The 15,414-nt window shown below is 41.2% G+C and overlaps 1 protein-coding gene across 2 annotated transcripts in view; it reads left to right on the forward strand.

Annotated features, from left to right (window-relative positions):
* GRIN2A (glutamate ionotropic receptor NMDA type subunit 2A) overlaps positions 1-15,414 on the forward strand; it is a 372,220-nt gene that overhangs the window by 350,755 nt on the left and 6,051 nt on the right. For both annotated transcript variants that reach the window (XM_007188412.2, XM_007188413.2), the window contains one exon: positions 11,905-12,143. In XM_007188412.2, coding sequence (XP_007188474.1) covers positions 11,905-12,143 — 239 coding nt within the window. The remainder of the gene's footprint in view (positions 1-11,904; positions 12,144-15,414) is intronic.

Raw genomic sequence — 15,414 nt, forward strand, 5'->3', positions numbered from 1 at the left:
TCCTTAACCTCTCTGTGCCTCATCTGTAAAATGGGTGGGACAGTGACACCAGCCACATTACGTTGATATGAGGGCTGCCTGGGTTAATCTGTGAAAACTCTAGTATAGTGCCTGAAGCAGAATAGAATTTATGTAACTTTGTTAACTAAAAGACTAGAAAAATAGGTAAACGAATGGTTGAGTGGATGGATAGAGAAGCAGTATCGGAACCAAGATCAAATGGATAGTGAGTGTTGAAGGCGAATTGATTGCAGGCAGTCTGACCCTAGTTCTACCTCCTGTCACTGTCTAGACCTTAACGGGATGATTCGACATACTCCCTAAACCCTTCAGGGAAGGGTACTCCCTTTTGTAGTTTATTCTAGTGTTTTCTACCTGAAACATTCTTTCCTGTGATTTGCTGGATGATGTCTATTTGAATCTTCTTTTTTTTCAAATATGAAACCCATGGCTTCGACCTTGTGAGTGGATAGATAATGCTGTCTGCTGGAGAGAGAAAGACAGTGTGGCCCTGGCTGCAAACCCAAAGCTGTGCAGGCCCCGTCTGCCCACAGGAGCACCTTTAGCTTTTGTCTTCCCAGCAAGAATCAGTCTGCTTCAGGAAAGACGTTTAATTTTCCCATTTCCCGGCTCCACTTCATAAGAGCACGTTGACAAAGATCATGGCCTCTTTGTAATGGGAGAAACTGACATGGAAAGAGCAGCACAGGACTGCTTCCTGGAAAAAAATGGCATTTGCTTCTTCTCCCTAGCCGAGGACATGCAGACTTCCCAGCCTTTTACGCTCAAGCCACTGCAAGTTCCCTTTTGCTCTGTTATCTCCTGTATTTATGTGGCAGAAAAACTCACCCAACATATCTGACCTTTTTGTTTGCAGTGCTGCCCAATTGAAGCCTGGAGATATAAGGAAAGAAACAGGAACAGAAAATATGGATCCAATGCTTACTACGTGCTGCAGGCCATGAGAAATATCAAAATCAAAAAACGTGGTCCCTGATCTCCCTCAAGGAGATTACAATATACTTGAGTAAATTAAAAATGAAATCAGAAAGTATTTGAACTACAGTTCAGTGCACTAGTAGAAAAGGCCACGAGGCAGGAAATGAATGTCTGGAAAATGATTAGAACAGGTTGTAACTGGTGTTGAGAAATGTGCGTTTGCTTCCCTTTCGGGACGTGGCCCTGGGTGTTTGTGCAGAGGTGTGCAGAGGGGTTTGCACAAAGGGCAGAGGAAAAACCTTTATATTTACATCCTGAAAGAAATCAAAATGATGTTCCTTCTACCGAGACTGACCCTGTTACAGGCATCCAAACCTGGCTCTCTTTGGGACAACACCAAAGGGAAAACTTGCTGGGAATTTGACACAATGTGGTGAAAAGACCCATTTTTGAGTCCTCACAAACTCCAAAGAGAGGGAGAAGGTCAATAGCATGTAGTATTTTTGGAGGGATGGCGTCGGTGTTTTGGGGCGAGGAGGAAGCCATCATGTAAATCTTGAAGCACATAGTGGGCAGCGAATCTGGACGAGTTAATTGTGGTGTTGGGTGGAGAGTGAGGTCATATTGCCGAGTGTCCCATGACATTTGTGACTATATGAAAGCACTGCAGGCTGTTGGAAGGAAAGGAATTGAAATCAAGATATCCCTTCCCACCTCTTTGCCTGCACCATTGATCAACCAGCACCCTTCCTTGTGGGTGAAGAATTTATGAGGATACATTTCCCATTTTTTCTCCCGTAAATATGTATGCTTTTAAAAAATCATTATTACAAAAGTTATACTCGTACAAATGGTGGTGGCACAGTAGAAAACTGACTGATATGGGACCCCTTCATGCTACAAACACATAAAAATGCAGAATTATAGGTGTGCGCGTGCGCACACACACACACACACACACACATACACATACACAAGCCCACAATGCACAGCCAAGGTCAAAAGAAAGAGAAATCCTTAGGTGTCAGAAACAGAGGGGCATGGGATATTCTCATGGTACGTTTCAGCTGAGGTGCCTACAGGGATACAGGCAGTAGGGATGGAGCCTGGGGCTTTAACATCCACGTGGGGACCCTGAACTGTGCAAGGAGGGTAGAAAATGATACCACTGCATAAATCTGAGACCGTCAGTGAGTCCATGAAAAGGAGACTAGAAAAAACTGTCCATCAAAGCAAAGAAAGTACAAGGAGGTTGCCATCCATTTGAAGCTGAGTGAGAAATTAAAACCCAAATGAGTATGGAGATCTAAGTGTATATTACTTAAATGGTGCAGTAATTACAGTAAAATTTATTTTATACGAAAACTGGTACTTTGAAGGGCCCTGGAACCATGGCAGAAGCAAACCCAGGACCCCTCTGTAGGGACATGCCTGTAGCCCAGGATGCTTGGGAGTCCCATGGGGTTTAGGGGGAGAACAGCTCTGCTGAAGATTAGCTCACAGTCAAAAGTTACAAATACCACAAGAAAGTAATCCACCATGAAAGTCAGCATGCACAGCAAACAGAAGAATCAGAATCCCAAGAACTAAGGGGGCAGGGATGGGGTGTGGGGCTGAGAATAATCTGAAAGAATGTAGGTGTGAAATTATTAAATGTATAAAAGTTTTAAAAGTCATAACAGAAGAGTAGGACTTTATGATAAAAAGAACAGGCAGAATTTTAAAAGAGCCAGATGAATGTCACAATTAAAGTAGATTAAAAATGAAAGCATAAAGCCAAGTATTACTAATGAGGGAATTCATGAACTAGAAAATAGATCTGTGGGAATGAGCTAACTGCAGGATGGAACAATAAAGAAATGGAAAATATGAAAACAAAGTTAATAACCTGGAAGATACAATGAGAAGATCTAGAATATTTTAAACAATTTCAGAAGAAGAAAAGATAGGATTATCATGTGTCATTAGGGAATTGAAAATTAAAACAATGTGATACCACTACACACCTTACTGGAATGGTCGAAATCCAAAACACTGACACGCTAATCAGTGCTGGTGAGGACGTGTCACATGAACAGGAAGCTCATTCATTGCTGGTGGGAATGTAAAATGGTGCAGTCACTTTGGAAGACAGTTTGGCAGGTTCCTACAAGGCTAAACATAGTCTTACAATACAATCCAGCAGTAATGCCCCTAGGTACTTATCCAAATGAGTTGAAAACTTACGTCCCCACAGAAACCTGCACATGAACGTTTATAGAACTTTGTTCATAATTGCCCAGACTTTGAAACAACCGAGATGTCCTTCAATAAGTGAATGGGTAAACAAACTATACATCCATGCAATGTAATATGGTTCAGAGATTTAAAAAAAAAAATCTATCAAGCCAGGGAAACATATAGAGGAGCCTTAAATGCATCTTTTTAAGAGAAAGAAGCCTGTCTGAAAAGGCTACATACTATATGGTTCCAACTATATGATGTTTGGAAAAGGTAAAACTATAGAGACAGTTAAAAGATCAGTGGTTGCCAGGAGTTGGAATGAGGGGTGAGGAGGGATGAACAGCTGGAGCACAGGGAATTCTTAGGGCATTGAAACTGTTCTGTATGATGCTGTAACGGTGGATACATGACATTAAGCATTGGCAAAACCCACAGAACTGTACAGCACAAAGATTGAACCCTAATGTAAACTGTACACTTTAGTTAATAATAATGTATTTGGTTCATAAATTATAAAAATGTGCCACATCAATGCCAGATGTTAATAAGGGAAAGCAAAGGAAATGGAAAGAGGGAGTGTATGGGAACTCTCTGTACTTTCTGCTCCGTTTTTCTCTAAATATAAAGCTATTCTAAAAAATAAAGTCTATTAACTTAAAAGAAGGTAAGAGTTAAGAGCTGAAGCAACAATGGGTGAAATTTTTGCAGAATTAAAGTTATGAGTCATCAGATTGAAGAATCACACTGAGTCCAGAGCAGAACAAATAAAAACATTCACACCTAGATTCCACACCAAAGACAAAATGAAATTCTCAAAAGCAATTAGAGAGATAATACAGATCGCATAGAAAGTAATGACAAATAGATTATGAGCTGACTTCTCAACAATTACAGTCCAGATCAGAAGGACGCTTAATAACATCTTCAAAAGGTCAAGGAAAAATAATTGTCAACTTAGATTTCTGTGTTCAGCCGAGTCATTCAAGAGTGAGAACAAACCAAAAGCAATATACACAAATTTTACAAAACCTAAAAAAGAGAGCAATGTGAAACCAATAATTATGATTACTCTCTTCAAAAGAAAATCAAACATTTTGAGTATTTCCTTTATTTTCTCTTGCAGGTTTTTTTTTTTTTTACATCTTTATTGGAGTATAATTGCTTTACAATGGTGTGTTAGCTCCTGCTGTATAACAGAGTGAATCAGCTGTATGCATATGTATATCCCCATATCACCTCCCTCTTGCATCTCCCTCCCACGCTCCTTATCCCACCCCTCCAGGTGGTCACAAAGCACCGAGCTGATCTCCCTGTACCATGCAGCTGCTTCCCACCAGCTATCTATTTTACATTTGGTAGTGTATATATGTCAATGCTACTCTCTCATTTCGTCCCAGCTTACCCTTCCCCCTCCCCATATCCTCGAGTCCAACTCCACGTCTGTGTCTTTATTCCTGTCCTGCCCCTAGGTTCATCAGAACCTTTTTTTTTTTTTTAGATTCCATATATATGTGTTAGCATACAATATTTGTTTTTCTCTTTCTGACTTGCTTCACTCTGTATGACAGACTCTAAGTCCATCCACCTCAATACAAATAACTCAATTTTGTTTCTTTTTATGGCTGAGTAATATTCCATTGTATATATATGCCATATCTTCTTTATCTGTTCATCAGTTGATGGACACTTAGGTTGCTCCCATGTCCTGGCTATTGTAAATAGTGCTGCAATGAATGTTGTGGTACATGACTCTTTTTGAAGTATGGTTTCCGCAGGGTATATGCCCAGTAATGGGATTGCTGGGTCATATGGTAGTTCTGTTTTTAGTTTTTTAAGGAACCTCCATACTGTTCTCCATAGTAGCTGTATCAATTTACATTCCCAACAACAGTGCAAGAGGGTTCCCTTTTCTCCACACCCACTCCAGCATTTATTGTTTGTAGATTTTTTGATGATGGCCATTCTGACCGGTGTGAGGTGATACCTCATTGTAGTTTTGATTTGCATTTCTCTAATGATTAGTGATGTTGAGCATCCTTCCTTGTGTTTGTTGGCAATCTGTATATCTTCTTTGGAGAAGTGTCTATTTAGGTCTTCTGCCCATTTTTGGATTGGGTTGTTTGTTTTTTTGATATTGAGCTGTATGAGCCGCTTATATATTTTGGAGATTAATCCTTTGTCAGTTGCTTTATTTGCAAATATTTTCTCCCATTCTGAGGGTTGTCTTTTCGTCTTGTTTATGGTTTCCTTTGCTGTGCAAAAGCTTTTAAGTTTCATTAGGTCCCATTTGTTTATTTTTGTTTTTATTTCCATTACTCTAAGAGGTGGGTCAAAAAGGATCTTGCTGTGATGTATGTCATAGAGTGTTCTGCCTACGTTTTCCTCTAAGAGTTTTATAGTGTCTGGCCTTACATGTAGGTCTTTAAACCATTTTGAGTTTATTTTTGTGTATGGTGTTAGGGAGTGTTCTAATTTCATTCTTTTACATGTAGCTGTCCAGTTTTCCTAGCACCACTTATTGAAGAGGCTGTGTTTTCTCCATTGTATATTCTTGCCTCCTTTATCAAAGATAAGGTGACCATATGTGCGTGGGTTTATCTCTGGGCTTTCTATCCTGTTCCATTGATCTATATTTCTGTTTTTGTGCCAGTACCATACTGTCTTGACTACTGTAACTTTGTAGTATAGTCTGAAGTCCAGGAGCCTGATTCCTCCAGCTCCTTTTTTTTTTTTTTTTTTTTTTTTTTTTTTTATTTTGGGCTGTGTTGGGTCTTTGTTTCTGTGCGAGGGCTTTCTCTAGTTGTGGCAAGCAGGGGCCACTCTTCATCGCGGTGCGCGGGCCTCTCACTATTGCAGCCTCTCTTGTTGCGGAGCACAGGCTCCAGACGCGCAGGCTCAGTAGTTGTGGCTCACGGGCCTAGTTGCTCCACGGCATGTGGGATCTTCCCAGACCAGGGCTCGAACACGTGTCCCCTGCATTGGCAGGCAAATTCTCAACCACTGCGCCACCAGGGAAGCCCCCTCCAGCTCTGTTTTTCCTTCTCAAGATTGTTTTGGCTATTCAGGGTCTTTTATGTTTCCACACAAATTGTGCAATTTTTTGTTCTAGTTCTGTGAAAAATGCCATTGGTAGTTTGATAGGGATTGCATTGAATCTGTAGATTGCTTTGGGTAGTATAGTCATTTTCACAATGTTGATTCTTCCAATCCAAGAGCATAGTATGTCTCTCCACCTGTTTGTATCATCTTTAATTTCTTTCATCAGTGTCTTATACTTTTCTGCATACAGGTCTTTTGTCTCCCTAGGTAGGTTTATTCCTAGGTATTTTATTCTTTTTGTTGCAGTGGTAAATGGGAGTGTTTCCTTAATTTCTCTTTCAGATTTTTCATCATTAGTGTATAGGAATGCAAGAGATTTCTGTGCATTAATTTTGTATCCTGCAACTTTACCAAATTCATTGATTAGCTCTAGTAGTTTTCTGGTAGCATCTTTAGGATTCTCTATGTATAGTATCATGTCATCTGCAAACAGTGACAGTTTCACTTCTTCTTTTCCAATTTGGATTCCTTCTATTTCTTTTTCTTCTCTGATTGCTATGGCTAAAACTTCCAAAGCTATATTGAATAATAGTGGTGAGAGTGGGCAACCTTGTCTTGTTCCTGATCTTAGAGGAAATGGTTTCAGTTTTTCAACATTGAGAACGATGTTGGCTGTGGGTTTGTCGTATATCGCCTTTATTATGTTGAGGTAGGTTTGGTTCTCTCTATGCCTACTTTCTGGAGAGTTTTATCATAAATGGGTGTTGAATTTTGTCAAAAGCTTTTTCTGCATCTATTGAGATTATCATATGGTTTTTATCCTTCAGTTTGTTAATATGCTGTATCACGTTGATTGATTTGTGTATATTGAATAATCCTTGCATTCCTGGGATAAATTCCACTTGATCATGATGTAATATCCTTTTAATGTGCTGTTGGATTCTGTTTGCTACTGTTTTTTTGAGGAATTTTGCATCTATGTTCATCCGAGATATTCACCTGTAGTTTTCTTTTTTTGTGCCATCTTTGTCTGGTTTTGGTATCAGGGTGATGGTGGCCTTGTAGAATGAGTTTGGGAGTGTTCCTCCCTCTGCTATATTTTGGAAGAGTTTGAGAAGGGGATAGATGTTAGCTCTTCTCTAAATGTTTGACAGAATTTACCTGTGAAGCCATCTGGTCCTGGGCTTCTGTTTGTTGGAAGATTTTTAATCACAGTTTCAATTTCAGTGCTTGTGATTGGTCTGTTTATATTTTCTATTTCTTCCTGGTTCAGTCTCAGAAGGTTGTGCTTTTCTAAGAATTTGTCCATTTCTTCCAGGTTGTCGATTTTATTGGCATATAGTTGCTTGTAGTAATCTCTCATGATCTTCTGTATTTCTGCAGTGTCAGTTGTTACTTCTCCTTTTTTATTTCTAGTTCTATTGATCTGAGTCTTCTCCCTTTATTTCATGATGAGTCTGGCTAATGGTTTATCAATTTTGTTTATCTTCTCAAAGAACCAGCTTTTAGTTTTATTGTTCTTTGCTATCATTTCCTTCATTTCTTTTTCATTTATTTCTGATCTGATCTTTATGATTTCTTTCCTTCTGCTAAGTTTGGGGTTTTTTTGTTCTTCTTTCTCTAATTGCTTTAGGTGTAAGGTTAGGTTGTTTATTTGAGATTTTTCTTGTTTCTTGAGGTAGGATTGTATTGCTGTAAACTTCCCTCTTAGAACTGCTTCTGCTGCATCCTGTAGGTTTTGGGTCATTGTGTTTTCATTGTCATTTGTTTCTAGGTATTTTTTGATTTTCTCTTTGATTTCTTCAGTGATCTCTTGGCTATTTAGTAGCGAATTGTTTTACCACCATGTGTTTCTATTTTTTACTGTTTTTTTCCTGTAATTGATATCTAGTCTCATAGCGTTGTGGTTGGAAAAGATACTTGATATGATTTCAGTTTTCTTAAATTTACCAAGGCTTGATTTGTGACCCAAGATATGGTCTATCCTCGAGAATGTCCCACGAGCACTTGAGAAGAAAGTGTATTCTGTTGTTTTGGGTTGGAATGTCCTATAAATATCAGTTAAGTCCATCTTGTTTAATGTTTCATTTAAAGCTTGTGTTTCCTTATTTATTTTCATTTTGGATGATCTGTCCATTGGTGAAAGTGGGGTGTTAAAGTCCCCTACTATTATTGTGTTACTATCGATTTCCCCTTTTATGGCTTTTAGCATTTGCCTTATGTATTGAGGTGCTCCTATTCTGGGTGCATAAATATTTACAATTGTTATACCTTCTTCTTGGATTGATCCCTTGATCATTATGTAGTGTCCTTCTTTGTCTCTTGTAATAGTCTTTATCTTAAAGTCTGTTTTGTCTGATATGAGAATTGCTACTCCAGCTTTCTTTTGATTTCCATTTGCATGGAATATCTTTATCCATCCCCTCACTTTCAGTCTGTATGTGTCTCTAGGTCTGAAGTGGGTCTCTTGTAGATGACAGCATTTGTACGGGTCTTGTTTTTGTATCCATTCAGCCAGTCTCTGTCTTTTGGTTGGAGTATTTAATCCATTTACATTTAAGGTAATTATCGATATGTGTGTTCCTGTTACCATTTTCTTAATTGTTTTGGGTTTGTTTTTGTAGGTCTTTTCCTTCTCTTGTGTTTCTTGCCTAGAGAAGTTCCTTTAGCATTTGTTGTAAAGCTGGTTTGGTGGTGCTGAATTCTCTTAACTTTTGCTTACCTGTAAAGGTTTTAATTTCTCCATCGAATCTGAATGAGATCCTTGCTGGGTAGATTAATCTTGGCTGTAGGTTTTTCCCTTTCATCACTTTAAATATGTCCTGCCACTCCCTTCTGGCTTGCAGAGTTTCTGCTGAAAAATCAGCTGTTGATCTTATGGGGATTCCCTTGTATGTTATTTGTTGCTTTCCCCTTGCTGCTTTTAATATTTTTTCCTAGCTTTAAATTTTTGATAGTTTGATTAATATGTGTCTCGGCATGTTTCTTTTTGGGTTTATCCTGTATGGTACTCTCTGTGCTTCCTGGACTTGACTGACTATTTCCTTTCCCATGTTAGGGAAGTTTTCGACTATAATCTCTTCAAATATTTTCTCAGACCCTTTCATTTTCTCTTCTTCTTCTGGGACCCCTATAATTCGAATGTTGGTGCGTTTAGTGTTGCCCCAGAGGTCTCTGAGACTGTCCTCAATTCTTTTCATTCTTTTTTCTTTATTCTGCTCCCTGGCAGTTATTTCCACCATTTTATCTTCCAGCTCACTTATCCATTCTTCTGCCTCAGTTATTCTGTTATTGATTCCTTCTAGAGTATTTTTAATTTCAGTAATTGTGTTGTTCATCACTGTTTGTTTGCTCTTTAGTTCTTCTAGATCCTTGTTAAATGTTTCTTGTATTTTCTCCATTCTGTTTCCGAGATTTTGGATCATCTTTACTATCATTACTCTGAACTCTTTTTCAGGTGCGTTGCCTATTTTGTCTTCATTTATTTGGTCTTGTAGGTTTTTACCTTGCTCCTTCATCTGTAACATATGTTTTTGTCATTTCAGTTTTTTTTGTTTTTTTTTTTGATGTGTGGTGCTGTATTCCTGTTTTACTGGTTGTTTGGCCTGAGCCGTCCAGCACTGGAGTTTGCAGGCAGTTGGATAGAGCTGGGTCTTGGTGCTGAGATGAGGACCTCTGGGAGGCCTCACTCCAACTGATGTTCCCTGGAGTCTGAGGTTCTCTGTTAGTCCAGCAGTTTGGACTCGGAGCTCCCACCACAGGAGCTCGGTCCCGACCTCTGGCCTGGGAACCACGATCCCGCAAGCAGTTAAGCACCACAGACTGGGAATTGGTAAATGCTCTTCTAGGAAAGGATGTGTTATCTCATTTCTCCTTTTGTAAATTATACTACTTTCTCCCAGAATGAAGTCTGAAGTGGACACTTCTCTGGATTTGAATCCCATCTCTTCCACTTTTGAGCTAACTGGCTTAGGACAAGTTTCTAACCGTCTTTATGCCTCCCTTTTCTTATTTCTCCAGCAGCTGAGCATGAGATTTTTTCTTTCCCTGTATTCCTGCCAGCATTGGTCTCTAGCCTCACCAGTTTTTGCTTTTTTATAATCTCTGCTAACCCAAACAAATCCGGGGCTCCGAGCCCGAGTTCGGCAACGCGGGCCTTGCCCTTCCCCAGGCAGCTTCAGTGCCCTCACTTAGATGGTTAGGCCACACCTAAACAGCATTCTGTTCTGGGCCAGGACGTCCCTGCCTCAGGGACTAGGCGCCAAGGTGGCGCATACTCCACGCCCAGGAGTCCTGCGGGCGGCTGCAGTGGCCGCAACACCGGTCACCTGACCGGCTGCAGAATGAACACCCGGGCAAGGACCTGCGCACGTCATGGCGGCAGCAGCGGCGGCTGCGACTTCCCGGCTCCAGACCACGCCTGCCGCACACCTCTGCAAGTGTTTTTTATTGAAGTATAGTTGATTTACAATATTATATTAGTTTAAATTGTACAACATAATGATTCAATATTTTTATGGATTATACTCCACCTAAAGTTATTATAAAATAATGGCTATATTTCCCTGTACTGTACAATATATCCTTGTTGTTTATATATTTTATGCATAGTAGTTTGTATTTCTTAATCCCATACATCTTTTATGTCTTAGAGATCATATGTATATACAATATAGTCGTACTATTCATTTAACATTCTATGCCTCTTCCTTGATTTTCACTGTTTTTGAAGGATAATTTTTAAAGACCTGAATCATAGCCTAGTGAATTGCTAGACAGTTAGTATAATTACTAGACATTTAGACCAGAGAATTTCCTCCTAAATGACAACTGGATAAAATGTGCATAAAAGAGAGACAAGATAATGCCAACCGTGCCTACTTTTTTTTTCCATTGCAAACCCCACCTGCTTCTTTAGCTGCCTACTGAAGTGGGGAGGTGTTTCGTTTGCAAGGGGCCATTCAGAGCCGACTGGAATGTTTCTTCTCAAGGAACACTTTGTGCCCCAAGTGCACTACTTGGGGTGACTTTTTGGAATCATCTTGGATGTTCTAAAGGAAGAGGAAAGAAGAAACAAATATATTTGAGGACAACTGTGTACCAGGCACTGTGTTACACACTTCCTTTACAACAACCCACGAAGGCTCCTATTTAGGAGAACTTACCATGAGTCTGGCACTACATTTAGGAATTTTGCATATGTGAGCTCATTTGATCCTCCCTAGAACTCGAGGGAGTATACACTATTATAATACCCATTTCACAGACAGGATCACTGTGGCTCTGAAGTCACACAGCTAGTATATGACGAAGTCAGAATGGGAATGTGAGTCTTTCTAATGTAGGCTTCGGCCAGCTTATCCCATGTCCTGTTCCAGGCTTGGGTGGGTGTTGGGGCCGGGGATAGAGAAAAGCGGGGTGGGAAGAACATAATAATGATGACCAAGAAAAAAAAAGACAGAGACTGTGCCAAATTCTCTCTATACATGATCTCACTTCATCCTCCTACAACGGTATTACACAGATGTTGTTGTCATCATTGTCTTCACCCCGCAAGTGAGGGAATGCAGACCAGGAGAGCTCAGTCACTCTCACTGAGGTTGCACGGCTATAAATCACACGTGTCTGTCCTGAATGCAGGGGTGTCCGCCCTACAGTGCATGCCCTGCTCCTTACTGCCTGTGGCTCTTGTCTTCTGTCCAGGGGAGATGGAGGAGCTGGAGACCCTGTGGCTCACGGGGATCTGCCACAACGAGAAGAACGAGGTGATGAGCAGCCAGCTGGACGTCGACAACATGGCGGGCGTGTTCTACATGCTGGCGGCTGCCATGGCCCTCAGCCTCATCACCTTCATCTGGGAACACCTCTTCTACTGGAAGCTGCGCTTCTGCTTCACGGGCGTGTGCTCCGACCGGCCGGGACTGCTCTTCTCCATCAGCAGGGTCAGTACCCCTGGCGGCTACTTCCCTCTGCAGCAGGCAGGTCCAGAAAAGCACAGGCCTTCCAGAGACTCAGGGATTCTTGACTCCTGGGTGGGGTGTGGTGTCTCCACACCCTCCCCTCACTCATCAACCCTTCTTGGATTTGTCGGAAGGGTACCACTTTCTGTGTTCATAAGCCAGATGCAAGCTAGAGATGGAAGGTGAATAGGTAAGGCAGGCCGGGCGTGAGAAAAATAGCAGAAGTGAAATTAAAAATAGCAGCTGAACCCTGGTGTCAAAGGGAGAGAACAATGGAGAATGTGGAGAATGAAGACAGATTGCGTAAAACCCACCACACCCAAAGGGGGCAGTCGTCCTCCACTCCTGCTGAGTATGGTTTTAGCGGAAGGCAGGGCCAGTCTTATCAGGTCTTCCAGTTTTTAAAAGAGAAAGCAGTCATCTGAGTATATGTGAAAACTTCCAACTTTTAAATACTAGTAACTAATTCCATTGACAAATAGAAAAACACACAGGCCAAACACAGCCAGTCTGTGGCCTCCCTCATGAGCACCCAGATATGCTCTAGGACATTATTAAAATTCCTATGTAGGATGTTACGATGTTTGCATGCATTCCAACAGATCACGTGTGACAAAACGAAATCTACATGCAAAGCCATGTTGTGTGTGTGAACGCAGCTAACAAACTACAAAAGCTTTTACGATGTAACAGAGCCTGAAATGAAACATAGGCATGAAGAACCACGAGAAAATGCACACACATCAAACAGGAAACAAAATACACATTCAACACGACATAAACCACAGCACAGAATACACACGCCATAGTAAGTGCGCTCATGTGCAAGCCACGGAAACCTACTTACATGCTGCACAATATGGCGTGTGTGTGGCCATAAACAGGTACACGTGGCATAATTCATCAATAACGATGACAACTGTGGAAAATGCCTATATTTATAGGTACATATATGTCCCTGGCACCCTATAAGGAATTTATACTCATCATTTCATTTAACCTACAAACCAATTCTGTGAGGTAGGTACTGATATTGGCCCAGAATTGGGGAAACTCAAATTTATGAGGTTAGAGGAATTACCCAACACCACACAGGCTTGCTGGAGCCAGGATTTGACTCCAGGTGGTGTAGTAGCAGCCAGAGCCCACACTCTTACACAAGCAACAAACATCAAATACAAGCAACACAGAGATTTGATACAAATCATACTACACAACATGTATGTGTACACAACTCATATAATATATATTTTTACTTTTTCAATACAAGCTAGTCACTTACTTGCATCACAATAAAAGCACATACGTATATATCGTTCACTTATCTTCCGACACAGTATAACATTATGTATCTATCCACCTGGCAATCAATCAGTCATCCATCCATCCATGCATCCATCCATTCATCTGTCCATCTGTCCATCCATCCATTCATCCCTGCATCTATCCATCTATCCATCCATCTATTTATCTACCTATTTCTTCCATTTACTCACCTTGGAATTTTTTTACTCTGAAAGAGTTTAACAAATTAGATTTGAAACATGGTGAAAAATACATGGTTAGAAACATTTAATTTTATATGCTAATGTTTATTGGGAAAATGAAATAACCATCTAAAGAGGAACTTGTGTATTCTTAGTATTTGGTGGTTTTAAGAGATCCAGAAGGTACACATGGGCTTAGTCAGGAGGATTTATTTTCTCCATTCAGTGGCACTCTAAACTTGAGTTCTATGCAAATACATATTTCCTAATTAGCTTGATGGCCTCTAAACACACAGATTGCTTAAAAATAACAACATGCATGCATATAGCTAGGTATTAAGCCAACTTTAAGCTAATTCTCTTCACCAGTTACTAAAGGCTTTCCATATCCAAATGATTCTGAGATTGCCGTGAGCAAATGCACACTATTGCCTTTACTTGTAAATCCTGCTTGTTTTTGGAAGAGTGTTCCCTCTGTCCGAGACATCATTAAAGAAGCCAAGTTAATAGGATTGTCACTATGAGAAATGGACTAAATCCCTCGCTCCCATTCCAAGCATCTTGAGGGCCGGGGGTGAAGGGGGAACTGGGCACAGCTTTGCTGTGTTGTGCCTTGACAAGCTGGAACTGGAACTTCTGTCTCCCCCTCCCTAGAGGAGAGAGGACCCCATGTCCCATGGGACACAAATGCAAACCTCAGATGCCTGCCCTCCTGGCACGGCCAAGGGTGAAGGCCAGAGTTCACAGAGTCATTTATTTTACATTAGAACCAAGTCTCTCCCACAGCTGTGGCCTTTGTTTATTATGACTTACAAAAACGCGTCCTCTCTTCTGTGGGATGCTCTTAACTTTTGTTTTCTCTCCGCAATGCTGTCCCTTTCATGTTGAAAAAAATATTCACTGTCACCAGCAAAAAAGAACCACCTCGGTTGTCTCCAGAGACATGAGGAATGGGAGACGTAGCAAAGCCGGAGACCAGGGAGGTGGAAACCGTGGCATCTTCCCAACGAGCCCAGAGGAGAGCTTGCAGCAGCTTCTGGCTGACCCACAGCGGGGACCGACAGAATAGAAGTCAGATACTGTCTTAGTCCCTTCGGGCTGCTATAACAAAATACCGCAGACTGGGTGCTTTATCAACAATAGAAATGTATTGCTTACGGTTCTGGAGGCTGGAAGTCCGAGATCAGGGCGCCAACGTGGTCGGGTGAGGACCCTCTTCCGCGTTGCAGATTCCCCCTTGTGTTGAAGGGATGAGGGAGCTCTGTGGGGTCTCTTTTACAAGAGCACTTATCCCATTCAGGAGGGCTCCTCCCAAAGGCCCCACCTTGGACCTCATGACATAAGCACCTACCTACCACTGATACCATCACCTTTGGCACTAGGATCTCCGCATATGAATTGGGAGGTGGGTACACAAGCATGCAGACCATAGCAGACACTTAAGGGATCAGGCCCAGGCACCAGGGAACCGAGGAGGACAGTATCGCCCCAGTGAGAAAGGGGGCGGGGGGTGGAACAGAGCAAACTGTCTGGAACGACACGTTGAGTCTTCAATGCTAATTTCATCTGAGCCCATTATAGGGCCGAGAAAGCATCTTATTTCCACAACCCATAAAAGGTAGCCTGAATCTATGAATAATAGAGAGGAGGAAAGAAAGAACCCTGCAAGGAAGAAAGAAACTCCAGCCCAGGGATTTGGCTCCTGAGGTAGGGTTTAGGCAACTTATCTAATCAGAAAGCTGCAGTGGCTTTCCAGAGCAAACCTG

This window comes from Balaenoptera acutorostrata, chromosome 15, assembly GCF_949987535.1.
Source record: "Balaenoptera acutorostrata chromosome 15, mBalAcu1.1, whole genome shotgun sequence".
In the NCBI taxonomy this organism is placed as follows: Eukaryota; Metazoa; Chordata; class Mammalia; order Artiodactyla; family Balaenopteridae; genus Balaenoptera; species Balaenoptera acutorostrata.